General features: G+C 34.8%; 1 protein-coding gene and 1 long non-coding RNA gene across 4 annotated transcripts; both read left to right on the forward strand.

Annotated features, from left to right (window-relative positions):
* The first annotated feature begins 267 nt into the window (after positions 1-267).
* LOC113079728 (uncharacterized) lies at positions 268-1,146 on the forward strand. Its single transcript, XR_003281748.1, has 3 exons — positions 268-469; positions 614-673; positions 847-1,146. It is a non-coding gene; the product is annotated as an uncharacterized LOC113079728 (long non-coding RNA).
* Positions 1,147-3,528: 2,382 nt separating this feature from the next.
* LOC113079385 (titin-like) lies at positions 3,529-18,446 on the forward strand. 3 transcript variants are annotated; one of them, XM_026251642.1, is made up of 20 exons: positions 3,529-3,641; positions 6,066-6,250; positions 8,515-8,778; positions 9,398-9,549; positions 10,001-10,154; positions 10,260-10,449; positions 10,659-10,753; positions 10,849-11,035; positions 11,222-11,319; positions 11,895-12,048; positions 12,132-12,250; positions 13,866-14,057; positions 14,155-14,268; positions 14,387-14,442; positions 14,685-14,811; positions 14,921-15,482; positions 16,287-16,447; positions 16,583-16,652; positions 16,759-16,957; positions 17,435-18,446. In XM_026251642.1, exons 2-20 carry the CDS (start codon positions 6,133-6,135, stop codon positions 17,858-17,860), a joined length of 3,438 nt encoding a protein of 1,145 aa, XP_026107427.1. In that variant the 5' UTR covers positions 3,529-3,641; positions 6,066-6,132; the 3' UTR covers positions 17,861-18,446. The 3 variants fall into 3 exon arrangements, with proteins under 3 accessions (XP_026107427.1, XP_026107438.1, XP_026107432.1); XM_026251653.1 differs by lacking the exon at positions 3,529-3,641 and adding an exon at positions 5,877-5,945; XM_026251647.1 differs by lacking the exon at positions 3,529-3,641 and having other exon boundaries at positions 5,915-6,250.
* The last annotated feature ends 1,855 nt before the right edge of the window (positions 18,447-20,301 follow it).

Here is a 20,301-nt window from a genome sequence, read left to right on the forward strand (position 1 = left end):
GAGTCTGCCGAAGAGTTAAATAAAAGGCCACTGAAGTACAACAAATCTGTTGAGACAAATACCTGACATGAAAGAAGTAACATTTTGAGGCTTTCTAACCAGTTTTCTTTCACAAAAGTTTAACAACTTGTCTCCATGTATTCTAGTATTCTAGTAACATTCAGTGTTGCATCTTGTATTGCAACCAAAATAAATGGTGCATGAGAATTGGATTGATTTCTAACTGCAGGCAGTAGCTCTAAGCTCTTTTTTTTGTTCATGGCCACACAATCGTTATTTCACTGAATGAACTCAATGCATCTGGCTCTTGTTTTGTTGGCCATATGTTTAATACCACAGACTAGCTTTTCATACGAGCTTCAAGATACAATTCACACTTTGAGAGAGGAGAACATGTACTTATATCACAGAGTGAGAAACCTTACGCAGACTCTGCGAGAGCTGAGAAAACTTCTGGATCACTCACATGGTGAGAATAACTTGGCCGTTTGTTCATTTAATTAACCGATGAAGACATTTGATAATATATATGAATCTATGGTCTAGTGTTTGTTTGTAAAGATTTCTGTATCCATTTCTGTATTTTATTAAAATATAATTTATATTTCCACAGAGTCTGCTGTGGATCATGAAAGTGACAAATTGCATGCCTGAAATGAATGGATTAAGAAGGGTAATATGAAAATCTTTCTCACGTTATGTTGCATGTGCGATGAACTGTTTCCTGACATAACGCAGTATATGATTGAACATGAGCTTAATCGTGTTGGTTTACAGCTACTTGAGTGTATCAAAGCATACTGGTCCTCACTCTGTTACAAACTAAGATACTGTGGTGTTTTTCAGGTATCAGCACAGAGATTCGTCTCATGTTAGAACAAGCTTTCTGTTCTTCATGCCAAGGCTGATTTATATTCCCTAGGAGAAATTCTTCTTGTTCTGTCAAGCTTCACTTGGATTGGGATTCTTTCCATGTAAATATGGTCATAATATCCTAACCTAACCTTCTTTTTTAAACTTTTTGTTGACTCATATTAATCAGAGAGGCTCATGCTAATGGATTGCTAATATTAGTTAACTACAATAGTTAAACAAGCAGCACTTCTAAAATGTCTACAGCATATATGAATCTGTTTAAATTTTAACATCTGCTAATCAAATTTTTTGATTAACATGAATTAATGCAAATAAAGAACAAATGTATTTTATTAAAAGTACTCATATTGTAGTAAAAAAAAAATGATCAAAGACTTCTGTTTTCCTGATATCATGCTGATATCGATCAAGGCCTGTAGGCCACCATGTGTATACAGTGGGTGAAGCTGTAGTCTGCTGATTGGTCAGTTTTAATGTCTCACATTTGGGTTTCAGTCACATGGTCAAGGAAGGGATCAAAGAAGACTGTAAATTTAGCTCTGTCTCTTTCTCTCTGGAGGCTTTTCTTTGTTGGCTCTTTCCTTTGCTGGAGCTCTCTTCTCGGGGCCTTGCCCTCTCCCCCTTTTTCTCCCTCTCTCTATCTCCCCCTTTCTTTTCCCATCTCAGGTAATATTTTACATGTTGGGGACAATTAACTATATGTTTTACCATCCTTCATCTATTTTGTAACCAATTAAAGTGTAACCATAACCGAATTTTGTTATTAAACCATTTCAATAATTAATTGTGTATTAACTAGTCTTGTTTCAATATTAACTTTGAAGTGCTACCTATTGCAATACAATATAGTCACTTAATAGCAACGCTCTCGCACATATTTAGCTATTGTACCTGTGCTTATTTCTGTCATTGGTATAAGTGGGGGTGGGTGGTAACAGAATAGAAATGTACATGTTTTATATGATCGTGCTGACAACGTTTCTTTAGTCCCTTTGCAATCCTAGCATGAACCACTGTAGGGAGACCACCCTTACATTATTGTTAGGTAGTACTATATAAACAAATAAATAATGCTTTCACATTTTATATAACCATTTCAATTAAATAGCAATTTCACTGATTAGTCAGCTGACTTACACTTATTGTGATATTTTACAGTGGGTTGTCTATTTAGGTCACAGAACTCTGAGAAACAATCTCTTGCCTGCTGGATTAATTGGTAAAACTCGAGTCAAGCTTTGTTATATAATCATGTGTGATGAGTGTAAATAAAAGATGTTCACTGAAATGCCTGCACACACAATGCTTTATATTGGGTGCTCAAGAAATGATTCTTATTATTATCAATGTTGAAAACAGTTGTGCTGCTTCTTATTTCCTACGTTATCTACTTTAACATTCTTACGTTTGGAGTAATATTGTATTTCTTTAGAATATTTGGTGGAAAATAATAATAATTCTGAGGGGGGAGGGGGAGGTTAAAATGTGTAAGCTGTTAAAATGAAGAAAAATGTGTTGAATTTGTCTTTCTTGTCATTTTTAGTTTATTTGTTGGACAGATGTGGATTTCAGATCATCAGTAACAGGTCTTTCTGATTTAAACCACAGCTTTTGGTCTCAACAAAGATGTTTTCTCTGTTGATTCTGGTTCATGAAGAGGTTGCTTCTCGCTGATAATTACTGTAGCAACATGAAATGATCTGGAGCCGTTCGCAGACTTTGGGTGTTTGATGTTCCACACTGCAAATATCACATTAGCCAAAAGAATTGGCCTTTGTTCAGTTAATTAAAATCACCCTCTTGCATAGATTAGAAATCAGGCTATTTGTACTTTAATTTACATCTGATTGTGCTGAATTGATAAAAGAAATGAAGTTGATTTACATTTGCAAAGACTTGCTACATTTGCTCAAAACCACTAACTTTTTTTTATATTCCTAAAATCTTGTCAAAACATGTACAGTAATTCTACGAAATTATTACTCCTGTTATTAAAATTGTATATGTCTGTCTCATTATGGTTTACATTTAAGATTTTGCATTTAAAATCAGATAATTTATTATAATAATCTGATCTTAAAGAATTGTGTTCGATTATTGGATGGAACATGTTGTCCTTCAGCTTTCTTTTTTTTTCCTCTCTCTCTGATTTTTGAACCAGTTCTAAACATACAGTATATACGGAATGGAAAATTCAATCAGATCATTTTGAATCAGGTAATTTAATATAAAATATATAAAAAATATCACTGTAATTAAACACATACATTATAAAACATATGTGTAATATTAAAAACCACTATTGCTATATACGTGATAAGTATTTTAGTACTTTAAACAGAGCCTATCCTATAATTTAATGCTTCATGCAGCCAAACACACATACAGGTGTGAAATGATTTATGCCAATGTGTACAACAAATGCTATTAGACTTGTGGACACCTTTTATGAATAACCATTACAGGGGAATTGGAACACAATTGTTCTCATTTTTCTCAAACTGCATGTTTTAGGTTTTTTTATTTGTGGCCTCATTCATTTTGCTCAGTGTCAGAACACATGCAGAGTGGTGCTTTAGTCCTCTCATATTGTTCATAACGGTGGAGGGGTGGTGCTCTGCCACAGAACCCATCTGTGTGCTGTATGTGTGTCTGCTGCTCCATCATTAGATCAAGCCTGTTGCTTTGATAAAGCAGAAGACACACAAGTGCTCTCTGACAGAGATGCTGCACTGCATGAGGCTTGACACTTCTGCTCTTCATGGGTAAGTGCAGTATTTTTGCAATTGTTAAAATAATGATATATGCATAGTCAATGCAAAATAGTTACATTGATTTATTTTACATTTTATATAATGGTGTATACAAACATAAATTTACTAATTTTCAATTAATCATGACATAAGACTTCTCTTGGTACTGTAAATGCAATGATTTTTCATGTAGATGACAAATTTTGACACGCAGATGCAGTGTACACAACACAGTAACAGAATATACAATCAACACAATTATGTATATACAACAGTTCTTTGTTTTTTTTTTTTTACCTTGACAGTGAACACAACTCTAACTGTTTACAGCTTATATATATATATGTATATATATATATATATATATATATATATATATATATATATATATATATATATATATATATATATATATATGTATATATATAAAAAATTTTTTCAAAGATTATGGGAGTATGTATTGCTCAAAAATAATTGAAAAATGGTTTAAAGTAAATTTTAGATTTTTTTTTTTCAATCTATAGACTATGAAAAGGATATTAATCTTTGTTTAGATTGAAAATCAAACTGGTTAAAATGCTCAACAATTCAGTTCTATGAAAAAGTTTCAATATCCTTTGAGAAATAATTTTACCCACTATTTACTGTCTGTCTACGTGGTAAAAAAAAAATACATAATGAAAATAATTTCAAAATATTCATAGATTAATAGTGTCAAACAGCAGTCATTATCAATAGAATGAACATTCAGTACACATAAGCGAATCTTTAAAATCAGCAGCTAACTGCTCTAATCGCAAACAAACAAACAAATAAATGTAGAGATTGATTTCTGTATTCCAGCTGGATGCTTTTCTATATTTTCATTTTTGAGAATGACTGCAGGTGGATTCTGAGTTCAACTAAAAGTATATGTTATCAGTCATCAAAGCTAAACTTTAATTCAGAGATTTACATAAATAGGTAAACTATGAAATGTCATTCTAAAGTTTTACTTTACTTTTCCCCCCACATATCCTCATTTGACTCATGCCCGACAAATTAAATTCCTTCTCTGCAGTGCTTAGATTGTATTTGTAAGGGGATCAAATATTTAATACTTTAATGAATTGCTAAACTGCTTCTTCATTTAATGGGGTGTTGTTTGGCTAAAGAAAACACACCCCCGGCTCCTGGCATTAGATCCCATTAGCTCACCCACCTGCTGTCTATGGGCCATCCAGATGAGTCATAAGGCTGAAGCACTCATTCATGGGATTTCTGTTTGCCCTTGAGTACTCACCTGCTCTCCCAATACTCATGTACCAATGTCATAATACACTGGACGGTCTAAAAATGTCAAAATGTTGTATAATTTATAACACGTTATAAGCAGAGAAAGATGACTTCTATGGCACGTAAAGCATACACCTAAAAACAACTATGAAAAAAAATTATAATAAAGAAAGAAAGACAAAGCAATAATAAAACAATGCCAGCATACTCTTCCTCCCATTTTTTTTCTTAATTTTCCTCTTAGACCATAACTTAAAATATAATAAAATGCTAATAAATGTTTACATATATATATATATATATATATATATATATATATATATATATATATATATATATATATATATATATATACATTTTTTTTTTTTTTTTTTTTTTTTTACACATTATGTGTGAATCCGAATTTTTCTTTTTTAGAAAAAATTGAAGGACCGGAAGGCTGCAGATGAAAACCTGTACCAAATTCCCAATGATTACTGATTTTTCCACAAATGTAAACTGTAAACTATGCACATTCATTCAGTTTAAATGATAAGCTTCTAAGGTCTAATTATGGATATCTTCACTATATTGAACTCATCTACTGTGGTCTGTTTAGAGAAAAGCATATTTACAGCATCATAGCATCACTCATTCCTCCCATGTACTAGCCATATTTGGGAAACAATCAACTGAGACCGCCCTACATGGACACAGTGGCAATGAAAGCTTATGTGATAAAGTTCAAACCATTCCTTATAAGCTTCCCACTGATCCTCTAAGTACAAAGCGCCCCTGCTCTTTTCATGTTACGATCAGTAAATGGAGGGTTTGCTGCTGTGTGGTGTAAAGTGGCCAGTCTATTGAAGAGAGTAAAGAGGTCTGTAGTATACAAAGGCTGGCTGTGATGATAATAGTGGTAATGAAACACAACCAAAATAGGAATATGCAGTGTTTGTGTGTGTGTGTGTGTGTGTGTATGTGTGTGTGTGAGAGAGAGAGAGAGGAGGTGCTGGTGCACTGTGTGAGAATTGTGATTTCTTTGAAGACACGCTCACACCAGTAAATGTTTTGATATGCACTACGTACTTTATGCCTGCTATCTGTTTATCATATCTTATGAACGGCAGTTATGTTGAATACTGCATTTAACATGAGAACTTTGGACTTTTTGTTTTGCAGTGCATGAATGCATTTGGTCAGATGAGGAATTATGCTATGGACCATCATCTTAATTTGAAAGGCACAGATGAAGAGGGCTAGCATGTCTCGTCCTGTATGGAGCTCAGTTCAGATGTCCTGTTCACTGTGGCTACTACTTCTGTCCTCTTCTATAAGGTTTATTAATCCAGCCGTGTCTGAATTAGGTGAGTGTACCTGTGTATTTTGGCTGCAAGTGTATTTTTGTTGTTTTGCTAGATTTTATTCTGCTAAACAGGCCCATAAACATGCATGTGTGCCATGCAAATGTTTTATGCACTTGCATAATTTGACAAAAGGCTTGCCAAAACATTGTGCTGCTCCACGTGTAACCTAGCAACAGTGGACTTCAAACTAGCCCTGATTCCTCAAAGTGATCCCCATTTAACATGAGATTTAATGTGCTGAAACATACACTGAATATATTGAATAGCTGGTTATTACTTTGTAAACAGTAAGCAAATGCTAATGCGATATAAAATCATTTAGGCTACAGTTGATGCATACATTGTGTTTTCTGTACTATATTCTAAGACATATAGAAGACACGTGACACCACATTAAAATTTGGGATTAAAAATCTAATTTAAACAATTTTATGATTGAAAAAGAAACAGAACAAAGTAATGTAAAGTGAACTGTCAGGATCTCCATCTGGAGTGTCCATGAGATCCTATAGAGGGCACCCCCTCCTTAAACTGTACCATTGTTTCTTGGACTACATCTCCCATAACACCCCATGCCACGAACTGATTAGTATTTCGAGGATGCTACATCATCGACATCCGTCGAAGGACTGTTCCAATGTCGAGGATCCTGGAATTTCAACCAAGGACTGAGTCTTTCGTTCAAAGAATATCCCATACACAGGAAAGGATGCATATGTGTATCCTTCGCACTCTTTGCACTCTCAAATCACCCACAATCCTATGCGCGCAGCTTTGCTATCTAACGTTAGTTCAAAAATTAAAAAATGTCGAACGTTAACGTAGTCGGAGCGTTAACGGTTTTTATTTACGTTACCAAACATTTGTTATAACTGTAGTAAATATAAGTAAAGTTTAACGTTTAAATGCCAATACAAATTACTACCGTATTGATATTGTAAATTATACAAATACAAATGGTTAACTGAACCGGACCTGTCAGTTAACAATTGGTTGCGTCATCGGCATTTCTTTTATAAATAACTAGTTAAGTTGTCCAAAGTAATTTAATGATACCATTCACAGCGTTATTCAAACGGACCTTTTCACTGACATAATGACGCAATTACGTGCACTTGCTAGCCTGTTCCATTTACGTGTTCTCCATATGCTAAAGTCTCAACCAAGCCTCTGAAGGAAGTGACTTGGAAGGATCAGTCTTACCAAGGAAGTATCCTTGACATTGAGAAACGCCTACACTCTCACACACACACACACACACACACACACACACACACACACACACACACTCACTCACTCACTCACTCACTCACTTAAGCAATCATGTTGGCTGTCATGTATGTTTTGTTGACCTTGGTTATTTTGTATTTGATTTGTCACCGGTAAATTGTATATCTGTTTGTAAAATAAATAAATTAATATAAGGACTATTTAAGTTGCACTCATTCACATCCACATTGCGAAGTATTGTTTTGCTGTTGCAAGCTCTACCATGTGTTTTTATTTGCCACCTCCATTGCCTTGTTTCATTGTTTTGATAATTTGTTACTTTGGACTGTACACTTGGATTATGACCCTTACCTGTTCCTTTGGATTACTCTTTTGCCACTGCCTCAGATTACTTTGTTTGCTGGATTGCAACCTTGCCTGTTTGACTACGCCTTTGTATTGATAAAGTTTGCACATGGCTCTATCTAAAGAGTCCCGTTACAAATAAGACATATTTACACTTCTCTTTTTACTAATTGCCAGGTTAATGATATCATTTTTGTTAAATTAAGAATTTTATATATATATATATATATAGAATTTTTTTTTTCAGTAAATATGTGGAAACACATTGTTATGCAAAATGCAAAAAAACTGCTGTAAACATAATCATTTAATATTTTTTTACATTTTATATTAAAACATCTTAAACATCTAGTATCTAAATTAACTCTTTATAATCAATTCAAAAATAGTATTCAATATGTCTAAATCAGCCTGATTACATTAGGGTGCAAAAACAAAAGTAATTTTTCAAAGCTGGTAGAAATGCAAACATTTCACGCTTTACAATGTATTTATAACAAATGTTGTTTAATTTATATATATATATATATATATATATATATATATATATATATATATATATATATATATATATATATATATATATATATATATATATATATATATATATATATCATAATCTTATTTAATGAATCACAATTGTTTCTTTATTTTATTTCCATGCTTGCACACTTTTCTCTTTTGCTCAGTATTTTCAGTGTTACCTGAAGATGGAGTTGGGATTGTAAATATGTCTCTGATGCTGCACTGCACAGTGCTTGACTCTGGCCTGAGGGATCCTCTGTCAGTCAAATGGGAGAGACACAATGGAAGTCTGGAGAGAAGGGTTCATCAATTGGCCAATGGAACACTTTTCTTTCCCCTATTAAAAGAGGAAGACTTCGGAAATTATTCCTGTAGTGCAAAAAGAGGCAACAAAAAGATCCAAACCACTGTCATGGTCAGCAAAGCATGTATGTATATTGTATACTTCTACTAATTAATGAAACAATAATAAGACATATGTTGTTAAAGGGATGGTTCACCCAAAAATGAAAATTCTGTCATAATTTGCTCACCATCAAGTTGTTCCAAACGGAAATGTATGGCAACCAAAACTGTTTTATTAATTCAAAATATATTTTTGATATTTTGTTCAGTAGAAAAACAAAAGTCAAACAGGTTTGGAAAAACATGAAGATGAGTCATTTTCTTTTTTAGGAGGACTATCCCTTTAATGGTTACACACAAAAACCTGCACACAGGACAAGTCAGGTGTGTACACTCTTAAAAATAAAGGTGCTTCACGATGCCATAGAAGAGCTTTTTTGTCTAAATAGTTCCATAAAAAACCTTTAACATCTGAAGAACCTTTACATTTCACAAAAGGTTATTTGTGGCAAAAGAAGGTTCTTCAGATTATAAAAAGGTAAGAAAGAGATGGTTCTTTAAAGAGCCTTTGACTAAATGGTTTTTTGTGGAACCAAAAATTGTTCTTCTATGGCATCGCTTGAAGAACCTTTTGAAACACCTTCATTTTTAAGAGTGTATTACAAATTTTCATTGATTGTAATGTAATTTGTTTGTTTGTAGGCCTGGAGGATGTGTTCTTTCACCCTCAGTCCATGAGAACTGAAGTGGGACATGATGTTTTCCTTCAGTGTGTCTCTGGTGATAGTTCTCCCCCCGCTCAGATTTCTTGGTTAAAAAATGGCAGAATTCTCACCAAAGGAAACCAGATTCAGGTACAGAACCACAAAACACCTAAATCTAGACTGTTAGCCCACCAGATGAGGGCTATAATTAAATAACTTACAATAAATACAATCAAAACTGGTTTTAGTTTTGCTATTTTTAAAACATTGATCTGAAGACTAATTTATATTTACAGAGTAAATTTACTTTAGTTTACTTAAAGTTATGACAAAATGATATATTTTTTGGTGATATTTTTCCTGTTAAAGGAACAGTTCAGATGAGAATTTGGCTAGTTGAAGAATGTTGATATGTAGTTGAAATGATTGGTTAGTACAGAACAAGACTAAATGACTCGATTAGTGCGACTATGACTAATGCATGGAGATTGTCAGTCTTGTGCAGTCAGATCAATAACTTATCATCAAAAGTAGAAATTATATAGGACTCAGGGATAAGTTTAATAATCTTTCATTGCTAAGTACTAAATATTAACACTAGGGACAGTATGGAGGAGGGAGTCAAAGGAAGACTTCTGGCACTTTGCACATGACTAACATCACCAAAGCAGACCAAGGAGTCTATATTTGCGTCACCCACAATCCCCTGCTGAATATAAGCAAAGCAAGTCAAGCAGCAACTCTGACAGTGCATGGTAAGATGGAGAGATATACAACTCAGATATATATTTGCATATTCAACTCTGACTCATGCTTATTACTGGTATATTAATACAAGTTTCTTTGTGTCTATTTCACAGAATCCAATGAAGATGTAAAGATTATTGAAGGTCCCCAAAATATCACTGTACCTGTTGAAATGGAAAGTGCAATGCACTGCTTTGTTGAAGGCTTCCCCATTCCCACAGTTCAGTGGTTTAAGGATGGAAATTCCTTACCCAATTCTTCTAGATGGGATCTGCAAAAGGACGGACAACTGCTGATTTTTCAGTGAGGGTTTTCTATGGCTGATTATGAATAAACAAGTGTGCAATTACAACAACAGAATACATACATATTTTCAAGAATAAATGGGTTCAATTAAATAGAGTCCTATGAAATATACAGTCATTAATACATGCATATTTAAAAAATACCATTCCGTTAAATACTTACAATAAAAGACATTGTAAAAGCAAGTGTGAAAATCATGTTCTTAGGAGAGTTTTGTCAGAAGATGAGGGCCTGTATTTCTGTGAAGCTCGCAATGAGAGGCAGAAAGTGATATCTGAACCAGCATACCTCCTTCCTGCAGGTACTTCCTTTTCAGATGAACCCACTTTCATTCCAAGGGGCAGCTGTTCACACCTGTCCTCTATTTAGCATGTCCTATCATCTCTTTTCACACAGTTATGGATTGGAGCTTTGTTCTTGAACCTGCCAACCTTACAGCGAGGAAGGGTGAAGCTGCGACTCTTTCCTGTAGGCCTCCTCACAGCAGACCCCACGCTCAAGTGTCCTGGTTTAAGAACAACAGACTCCTCCAGACAGGACTGCATTATAATTTTGATTATAACGGAGACCTGGTCTTCCACAGGTGTGTTGTGTGGATTTGTTAGTTTTCTGTAGTTCATTATTATCGGTCCATTTATGTGCTCTGTTTTTGCTAAACTGTGATGTTTATGTGCGTGTTCATATTTGAACTTGCATAGTAAATTGAATCGTGTAATAAGAGAAAACAGTCAAAATGTATGCATATTTTAATTGTGAGTCTGTCTTTCAGTGTACAAGAGACAGACAGTGGATTGTATTTCTGCACAGCTTCTAATTCACATCTCAAAAGAGCTATAACGTCAAAAACAATCTTCCTGGATGTTCTTGGTAAGGAATTATTTGGCCTTCTTAAAACCCACAGATCTGTCGGATCCTGATTTAGGTGTTTTCTGAGAAAGGATTATGAAATCATAAAAAAACACTTTTTTTTTGCCTACTGAAATTAGGATCTGACAGAATCTCCCGAATGACTATGTAATTATTAATGCAGAATAATTCGTAATTATTAATCATAGTTTATACATTTGTTAAAAATTGTGGAGAGTTCTCCACTTCTCTTGAAATAACCCTGAGTATTTAATAAAAAGCTTGAAAGGGTTAAGTGTGAATATTGTAAATAATGTTTGTTTAAATCCTGTATAAAAATGATATGATTACATTTCTAGTTTTTTTTTAAGAATCATATGATTTCAATCAATTTATTAAATTTAATTTGTAATTTCTACTACAATGTCCTGAAACACCTGTAGTTTTATAATGGAGAGATGGAAGTTGACTAATCCATAAAACCCTGACTTAAAAAAACTGACTGGCTGATCATTTGTGACTTGTACTCTTCATTATGTTTGCCCGTCTCCCATAATTTTATTTTTTTCTATGGTCAATCTGCACTTATTATTCAGAACCTCCATCCGTGACTATCTGGCCAACTGTGGTGACGTCTCCTGTAGGTGCTAAAGTGACGATTGACTGCCAGGTGTTAGGACACCCTGCTCCTTTTATCAGGTGGTCAAAGCAGGGCCGGTCTGTCCAAACTGGAGGCAAAATTATAATGGGGTATGTTTTGCATGAAGAGTTTATTAACTATACTTGTAGTTATTGTTAAGCAGGTGGTGCATGTGAATTCATTTTGTTCCCAGGTTAAGAAACACAACTCTCTACATTTCATCAGTGAGAACGTATGATGAAGGACATTACACATGCACAGCCTCCAACACACTGGGTCATGATCAGAAAACTGTGACTCTTCGGGTTGCTGGTAATCTCCCTTTGCAAAACTACCATAGTAGCATGAACTAACATGTCCCGTGATATTCTTTGAAATAAGAGGATGTATAAATACACTTCAGATCATAAACTCATTCACATTTTGTGTGGCAATGTAAAGTTATGGTCTATTAAAATTGTACTACTAACACCTCAATCATAAACATCATACTATTAATGGGTACCGTGGAGCTAGTTGGTAATCTTAATTGCGCCACACACAGACATCAACATTCAGCATGCAAAACATAACAATGGTAACAATCAAATTAATTTGATAATAAGGCTCTAAACATTAAACAAAAAATGTTTTGATTTGCTAATCCTGACAACAAACACTGGCAATGAAACTGGCAATTAAAGCTGGAAAATAGTAAAACAAAGTCATTGCTAGATTTTTTCATGCTTCAAAGCTCTAAAATATTGACGGAAATTAAGTGTCCCCAACTAAGCAAGCCAAAGGCAACAGTGGAAAGGAACCAAAACCATCTGAACCATCTGTGACCGATATGGAGAAAATAAAAACCTTGAGAGAAACCAGGCTTAGAAAGGAGGGGGGGGGGGGGGGGGGGGGGGGGGATGGGGTTCTTCTCTGGCCTGACAAAAACAAAATGATGTGGCTTAATTCCAGGCTGCAACACAGGTCAGATTGTGCAGAGGTCTCCATTGACATTCAGGGCTGTAGAGGTTGTCTCTAAGTGCTCATCCAGAATCTGCCTTGATACGGACTGGATCTGGTGGCTATGGTGACCTCGAAATAAGAATGAATCAGACTAATATTAGCGTAGATGCCTTTCTTCTTACGACGTAGCAAATACATTGGGGGTTATGGGAAGTTTTCCTGGTTCTGGTTGACCTAATTAATGCAGCCTAACAATCCTTTAATGGATTTGAATATTAGAAATGTGATAGTGTGTTATGTGTATGTCAAGTTAAACAGATGGGTCTTTAATTTAGATTTAATTTGACAGAGTATGTCCCGAACAATGCTAGGTAGATTGTTCCAGAGTTTGGGTGCTAAATAAAAGGATCTGCCACCCTCAGTTCATTATGATTGATCTAGGTGATCAAATGGCCTGAGTTATGAATTGACAGCAGATGTGAAGGACCATAATGTGATAAGAGCTCACTCAAGAACTGAGGAGCTAAATTATTCAGGGCTGCATAAGTAATTAGCAAGATTTTAAAATCTATACAATGTGTGATAGGGAGCAAGTGCAGTGTTGACAGACCTGGGCCAGTACAGTCATACTTCCTGGTTCTAGTAAGAACTCTGTCTGCTGCATTTTGGACCATTTGTAGCTGAGAATATACTTAAAGTGTTTGGAAACTAAGACTTGTTTTAGGTTATATACCTTTACATCGTTTACATAATTGCGGTTTAATCATCTTAAGTTATTGGAACATTTAAAAAAATAATCATTTGTTTTTATAACTTTATATTGCCAGTGTAACTCAGAAAAGTCAAGTTAACATAACTGATGTTTATCAGTTAGTTATGAGGTTTATTTTCTTAACTTTTCAGGCAATGGGTTTCCTCTCTTTTTTAAGTAAAGTCAACTAATTCTCAAAATTAGATCAAATTTGACACATCTTCTTGTTTTCAGTGAAACCAGTCATTGTTTCCTTCGTTGCATCGCTCACTGTCTCAGAGGGATCAGCTGTTAGTCTCCCTTGTCGAGCTGTTGGAGAATTTCCTGTCAAGTACACTTGGATTAGAACTGCATCGATACAAAATTCACCAAAACTGTCTGGTTCAAACTCTCTGGTGTCACTCCCACAACAGATACACATTGATGGTTTGTTACATATTAGACAGACTGTGGTTTTACCCTCTTTTTTTTTCTTCTTGTAGGCCATCATTTTTGATATTTCAATTTAAAATGAATTTTACAGATAATGGGACATTAGTAATCTCCAACATCCATCGGTCTGATGCAGGGGCGTATCAGTGCACTGCAGAAAACAGAGTCGGTCAGGATGTGAGAAGTGTCATCATAACTGTAACTGGTGAGCAAATGCAGGAGAACTATGATTGCTTTAGTTCTCATAGCTCCAGTCAATAAACATCAGTTTCATGTTTGCACATCTTGGTTTTATCTAACCAGCCAAATGCTCTAACTTAAAGCTGACTCTGATGCCCCAGCTGATAAGGAAGCACAGAGTGAAACGATTATGCCCCCTGTGAGTAATGCAATATGCAGAGATAGTCATACTGTTCCATCCGTGACATAAGCCTCATAACACGTGACTGACTCTGTCATTGTTTTGTGAGTACTTTGCCATTTCCATTAACGTTATCCACCATCTTGACCATTTTCATTGGTTTAGTTCTTAAAATTGGTTGAATAATACCTTGCAATACATGCATCTGTTAAAAAAAAAATCACGGATCTAAGATTAGTTGTTTTCTTCCAACCTTGCAGGTTCCAGAGAGTGAGCAAGAGCTATTTACTAATTCCCTTCCTTACGGTTATGGCTCCTTTCCTCTGAGTAAAAGAGAGATAAATGAAAACCTTCAACAAACAACTGAAGATTACACAAAGATTTCCCGTAAGTCCTTGTTCAATAAACAACAGGATAATAGCACATCTTAGAGAATGTTCTTAATTTTTTCTTGCAAAACAAACAAAAAAAAATGTTCTTTTCTCCCTTGGTGCAGTGTTATATGCTTTTGTGGAGGACTCACCAACATACCTGAATTTTGAATCTACCCCAGACACTACAGAGTTTATTTCACTGAAGCCAAGTGGCATTAGCACAGGATTTAATAAGAAAAACAAACAACCCATTCAAACACAAAAACCAACCCCTGTGCCTATCAATCCTACACCATTTCCCCCACTCAAAGATACCTTTTTACAGGATGCACGTCAACATATCCAAATAACAGAGCAGGTCACAAAACCTCCAGTAACAAAACCAAACACAAACACCCCTTTCCCAGCAGACCTATATTCCCATACCCAGCTTACAAAAAATCGGAGTGTTTCCGTGAATAGTGCCCAGTCCTTTAGTGGACAAACTCAGACTACAGGTTTAACTTTAGTGGAAGAAGAGAATTTCACTGCCTCGGCTCCTGTAGAACAGCATCAGAATCGGAGTCAAATCATCAAGCAGTCTGGAAGAACCAAGTCACCAGTGACGAATGACACAGAACCTGTTGAGTCACTGAAGAAAAACACCTCACAAGCCCCTAGGAGGACCACTGACAATAAGAACAGGTTTGGTGATCCAATTAACCTCTTTGTTAATGAGCTTCTCAGTTCTTTTGCCATTTACAGCAGTCTTCTCTTGCATATTGTATATTGCATATTTGCTAATATTAATATTATTGTAATAATATATAATTATATAATAATATTAAAAGTCATTTATTCACAGTAATCTTTTAAACAAAAAGCCATATTTTTTTTTCCTATTTGTAAACACATTGAATGTGACAGAATTCGATATATTTCTGTGTGGGCTCTTAAAAAATCATGACAATACCTTTTTTAGACCTATGTATTACACAGGATGGAAGACAGTTACACTGTGTATTTTGCAATTTCAGAAAAAAGCAATTATTTTAGGAACATGTTTATATTTTCTTGTTGGTTCAAATCCAAGATGATCGTTGATATATGACAGCTTGAAATGTGACAACCTTTTGTCAGCAGTGCCATAGTACTTAAACATGTTCTCACGAGATCTAGTTCCTTTTTTTCTTATCTGAGAAATTGCTGAAGCGTGCTGAAAGTGTTTGGTTTCAGGTTGGTTCCTTCAGGCGATGTACTGTGAAATAATTAACAATGAACACAAAATTACTGACGTTTACCAAAACACATTATTGCACTGCAGAGAATTGTAAGACCATCTGAAATTTTATTAGTATCTACGTATATTGATTTTATGATTTAATTATGGTATTGCTGCAAGGATTAAGAGGTATTTATACATTTTCAGTGTCCTGAAATAATTCCTTCTCAGTAAACTATAGTGGCTTCTTTGAGCTTTTCCATATTATATTACCTTCTTTTCCTCAGGGAAAAGGAGAAATCTCACTCTTGGTTGCCTGTGATTGAGAAGCATGATATTCCTATTGTGGTTGGAGTTGGTGTTTCGTTGGCATTCATCTTCATTGCCATGACCTTTTACTCTCTGGTTCAGAAAAATGATCCTGCAGCTCTACCGACAGGGAGGGCAGGTGATATATCATTTATTTACTAAAAACAAACCTTGATACTCATTTTACTCTCAGTCTGTGATGAGTTCATAAATAAGATGTTCAAGTGCATCGAAAAAATGTTACATATAGACATTTATTATTTTTTTCTCATAGCTCTGAGGGGAATATGTGGGCCTTGCAGGCATGGGGAACATGTTGCAATGGAAACAACATATGATAACAAGTTAGTCTTGTTGAGAGCATAAAAGAAATTGTATAATGCCTCTGTCAACATTGTATTATTAATTCAATAGAAGTTTTGTAACTTTCTTAATGATGCCACATTTTAGGGCATTTGAAGATGATAATTTGATGGCTGTTATTGAGCAAAGCCCCAACACATCGGAGACGAGAGCGCTCCCAACAGAAGCCAGCCCATCCATCTTGATGATGGAGCCACCGTCTGATGATGTGCAAGAGTGTGTCCAGTCCACCCAGGGACTGCCAGTGATTGTGGAGACTCACCCAGAGCCCAGACAAGAGGATCAGGTCTGAACCTTTGGGGTGTTTTTCACCTCTTTAACTAAATTTATTCCAAACATATGAAGGAAAATCTTGATACCTGACATCGAATGCCTCTTATGCTTTCCAAGACTGCAAGGCTTGATCAAAAATACAGTAAAAAGTAACCAAGAGCTGGTTTCTATTCAAGGGCGCTGCACAACATCCTGGGCCCTATGCATAGAAAGTCCTAATTTTATTTTTTATGGAGCTTATCAGCTCCTGCTCATCATTCACTTTTGTTTTGTGGAATAAAGCAGCATGATCAATCTTCAAAGTTTTTTCCTTTTCTATTGAATTAATAGATTCATTTTGAGATGAATAGTTTTATTTCTACACATACAGCACTGCAGTCTAGGGGACTCCATCCAGACATAAAGAAGTCAGTCTGTGGGTTAAATCACAGCTATTAAAAAAGAAGCAACGTTTATTGATTTTTTTTTTTTTTTTTCCATTCTGAATTAGCTGGAGACTATATTTGAGGAGGGGAAGGTCACTCCCTCACCACATTCTGACATTCAGCTGCAGTGCATGGAGGACTGGAGGAGCAGAGAATTTGACCCAGGTCAGGACGCCCCCTCACCTCCTCCAGCCCATCCAACACCTGTCCAGGGGGAGAGCCTGCGCTCGTCCCTGACTCTCCAGACCAGCGATCCTTCCTCAACTCCTGTACGCCACAGCATCAATATCTCCCACGGTTTCTCTCCCCTCATGCTGTCCCATTGTGTGTCCCTGGGCATGACCACTGTGGCTGTGGATGTGCACTTCTACCCTTCAGGTCCCTCGGCAGCCAGTCATCCTCCGTGCCCTGTCTTTGGACCTCCAGGCCAGCAGGTGAACACCAGGCTGGAGCACGATCTGTCTGCACCCTCTGCTAGCCACAGTAAATAACAAGAGAGTGTGACAAACATTGAAGTCATGAGAAAGTTCTGTTAAATCGCTTACTTCAGGCAGTAAGGATAAAAATGGTGCTGATGCTTTATTCTCCCTCTAATTTTTTTTTTTTTAAATGATTGTCATATTTCGTATGATGTCAGTTTAATGAAAGGTAGCATGAGCTCTCATGGATCCATGCATTAGAATGGCTGCATCTGAATTAACTACTTTCACAGCATGTACTGGATTTGATTAGAAATGATTTTGCATGCCAAATCTGCCATATTGCCAGACAGAAGAAAAAAAAGACTTATAATCATATATAATGTCTCACACAAGAAAGTCTGGTTATGTCCTTTTACTGTCTTTAACCATAAATTATATGGCATTTCATATTTACGAAAACCATATAATTATTTTACATTATTTTACAGTAAAATTGCATATAATGCAATGTTAAATCGTTGGTAAGGCATCTTACAGTTAACCCGTTAACAGGTTTTTAGTATAGCACTTTTTTGGTGTGGCATTAGGAAAGGTCAATATGACTAAAAATGTTTAAAGATTTTTCAGTCTTTTGACAAAATTTGATAATTGTATTTGATATAAATATTTATGAGTTAGCTTTAAAAGAAAAAGTGTATTTTCTTATTATTATTGAAATGATAATATATATATATATATATATATATTTTTTTTTTTCAAATCAAAGGAACACTTTTTTTTCCAAACAGCTATTTTTCCCAATTTGATTAAAATTGTTTAAGTATAGTTTGAATAATGGAGTCATTTAATATTTCATATTTAATATATCCACCAATATATAGAAACAACAACACAGTATTTAACTTAATACTTTTTTAGAAAGAAATTGTAACGTGAAAAAAGTCATGCATTCATTTACATGTATTGATGCCAACCTTGAAATCTTAAAGAGCCCCAGCTTGAGTTTTTGTGTTCCGTATGACTACAACTTTAATAATACTGCACAGAAGGCAAGGATGCATATTCAGATGCAGGGAACAATCGCAGGTAATAAGTCTTTTCTCTAATGCCAAGGAATTTATAATACTGCAAGTATTTAAGAGTAATTACATGTATATATTAATGTATTTCTGAAATAAGAAATGACTTCTACAAACCTAGCCATAGCATTATGTAAAATATTGTTGAAAAAGGTATCCACAGTAATGGAGAGTAAATGCAATGGCATAATAGAACTTAAAGTTGTAAAAAGGTTTTTATTTGTGCAACATCTCGACTGTTACTTCCGCTTGTGCCAAAGGTTAAACCACCTTACCATTAGTTATTTCTGTGACTTGTATTGTTGAAAATTAATCTTAAGATATTGGGAGTATTGTACTTCATGGGCAACCAGCTGTTGTATTTTGCTTTTACATAGAAGTAAAAATACCAATTAATACAATTAATAAAACTAAGTCTCCACTTTTTGAAGTCAATTTACAAGCTGAAACACAAGTATCATATTATTTACATAATTTTATTCAGAACAGATCAAAACGTTATCGATTGGTTATTTTATGTGAAGTGTTATAGTAATAGTTAATGGCCACAAATTAATGATGTTAAGTTTGCTGGAAATGGTAAAGAACCATATAACTGTACAATTTAATAATTTTGTTGTAAAATAGATGATTTACTATTTTATTTCTTTAAACCTCTTATGTAAAGGATCAGACATACGGGTAGATACAGGTACATTTCAAATCTCATATTAATGGTGCTACAAATGTATATATTATGCTTGGAAAAACATGAATATTATGAGGTTACATTTATTCATATCAAAGATCATAAATGTATACAACATGAACACTCTGTAACAACAACAACAACAACAACAGCAAAATAACTGGCCATCACAGGCACAGTTCAGGAAAAAGCATATTTCAAGTTGAACAGTGCATTAGAATTAAAAAATCTCCATAACAAAACAGATATGAAGCAGCATATACAATGTATTTTCCAGCATCATAAAATGGACGGAATAATATATATATATATATATATATATATATATATATATATATATATATATATATATATATGTGTGTGTGTGTGTGTGTGTGTGTGTGTGTGTGTGTCTATATATATATATATATATATATATATATAAAAATTAAAGCTAAATGTTTTTTTGCCCTGTGATGGACTGGTCATCCGTCCAGGGTCTTTCCATGGGATATGACCCTACATAGAACAAGGGGTTTGGAAAATGGATCAGTGGTTGTTGGGCAATACCAGTAAACAAAGTAAAAAAAGAAAGAATTATATATAACTGGATCATCCCGATGATATAAGGTTACAACCATTTTTTAGGTAGCAATAAATCACCAACCTTTTAGTCGATCTAACTGATCCTTTGTTAAGTTCCACCCCTTTTGAGATTACCATAAATAGCATGATTTTTGGTTAAATATGCTTGTAAAGCGGGC

Source organism: Carassius auratus, chromosome 5 (genome assembly GCF_003368295.1).
Source record: "Carassius auratus strain Wakin chromosome 5, ASM336829v1, whole genome shotgun sequence".
NCBI lineage: Eukaryota > Metazoa > Chordata > Actinopteri > Cypriniformes > Cyprinidae > Carassius > Carassius auratus.

Coding starts and splice junctions, on each gene's coding strand:
- LOC113079385 (XM_026251642.1), top strand. CDS start 6,133: ATGAAGAGGGCTAGCATGTCTCGTCCTGTATGGAGCTCAGTTCAGATG. Junction 14,269..14,386: donor TGTCATCATAACTGTAACTG/GTGAGCAAATGC, acceptor TCTAACTTAAAG/CTGACTCTGATGCCCCAGCT. Junction 16,653..16,758: donor GAAACAACATATGATAACAA/GTTAGTCTTGTT, acceptor GCCACATTTTAG/GGCATTTGAAGATGATAATT.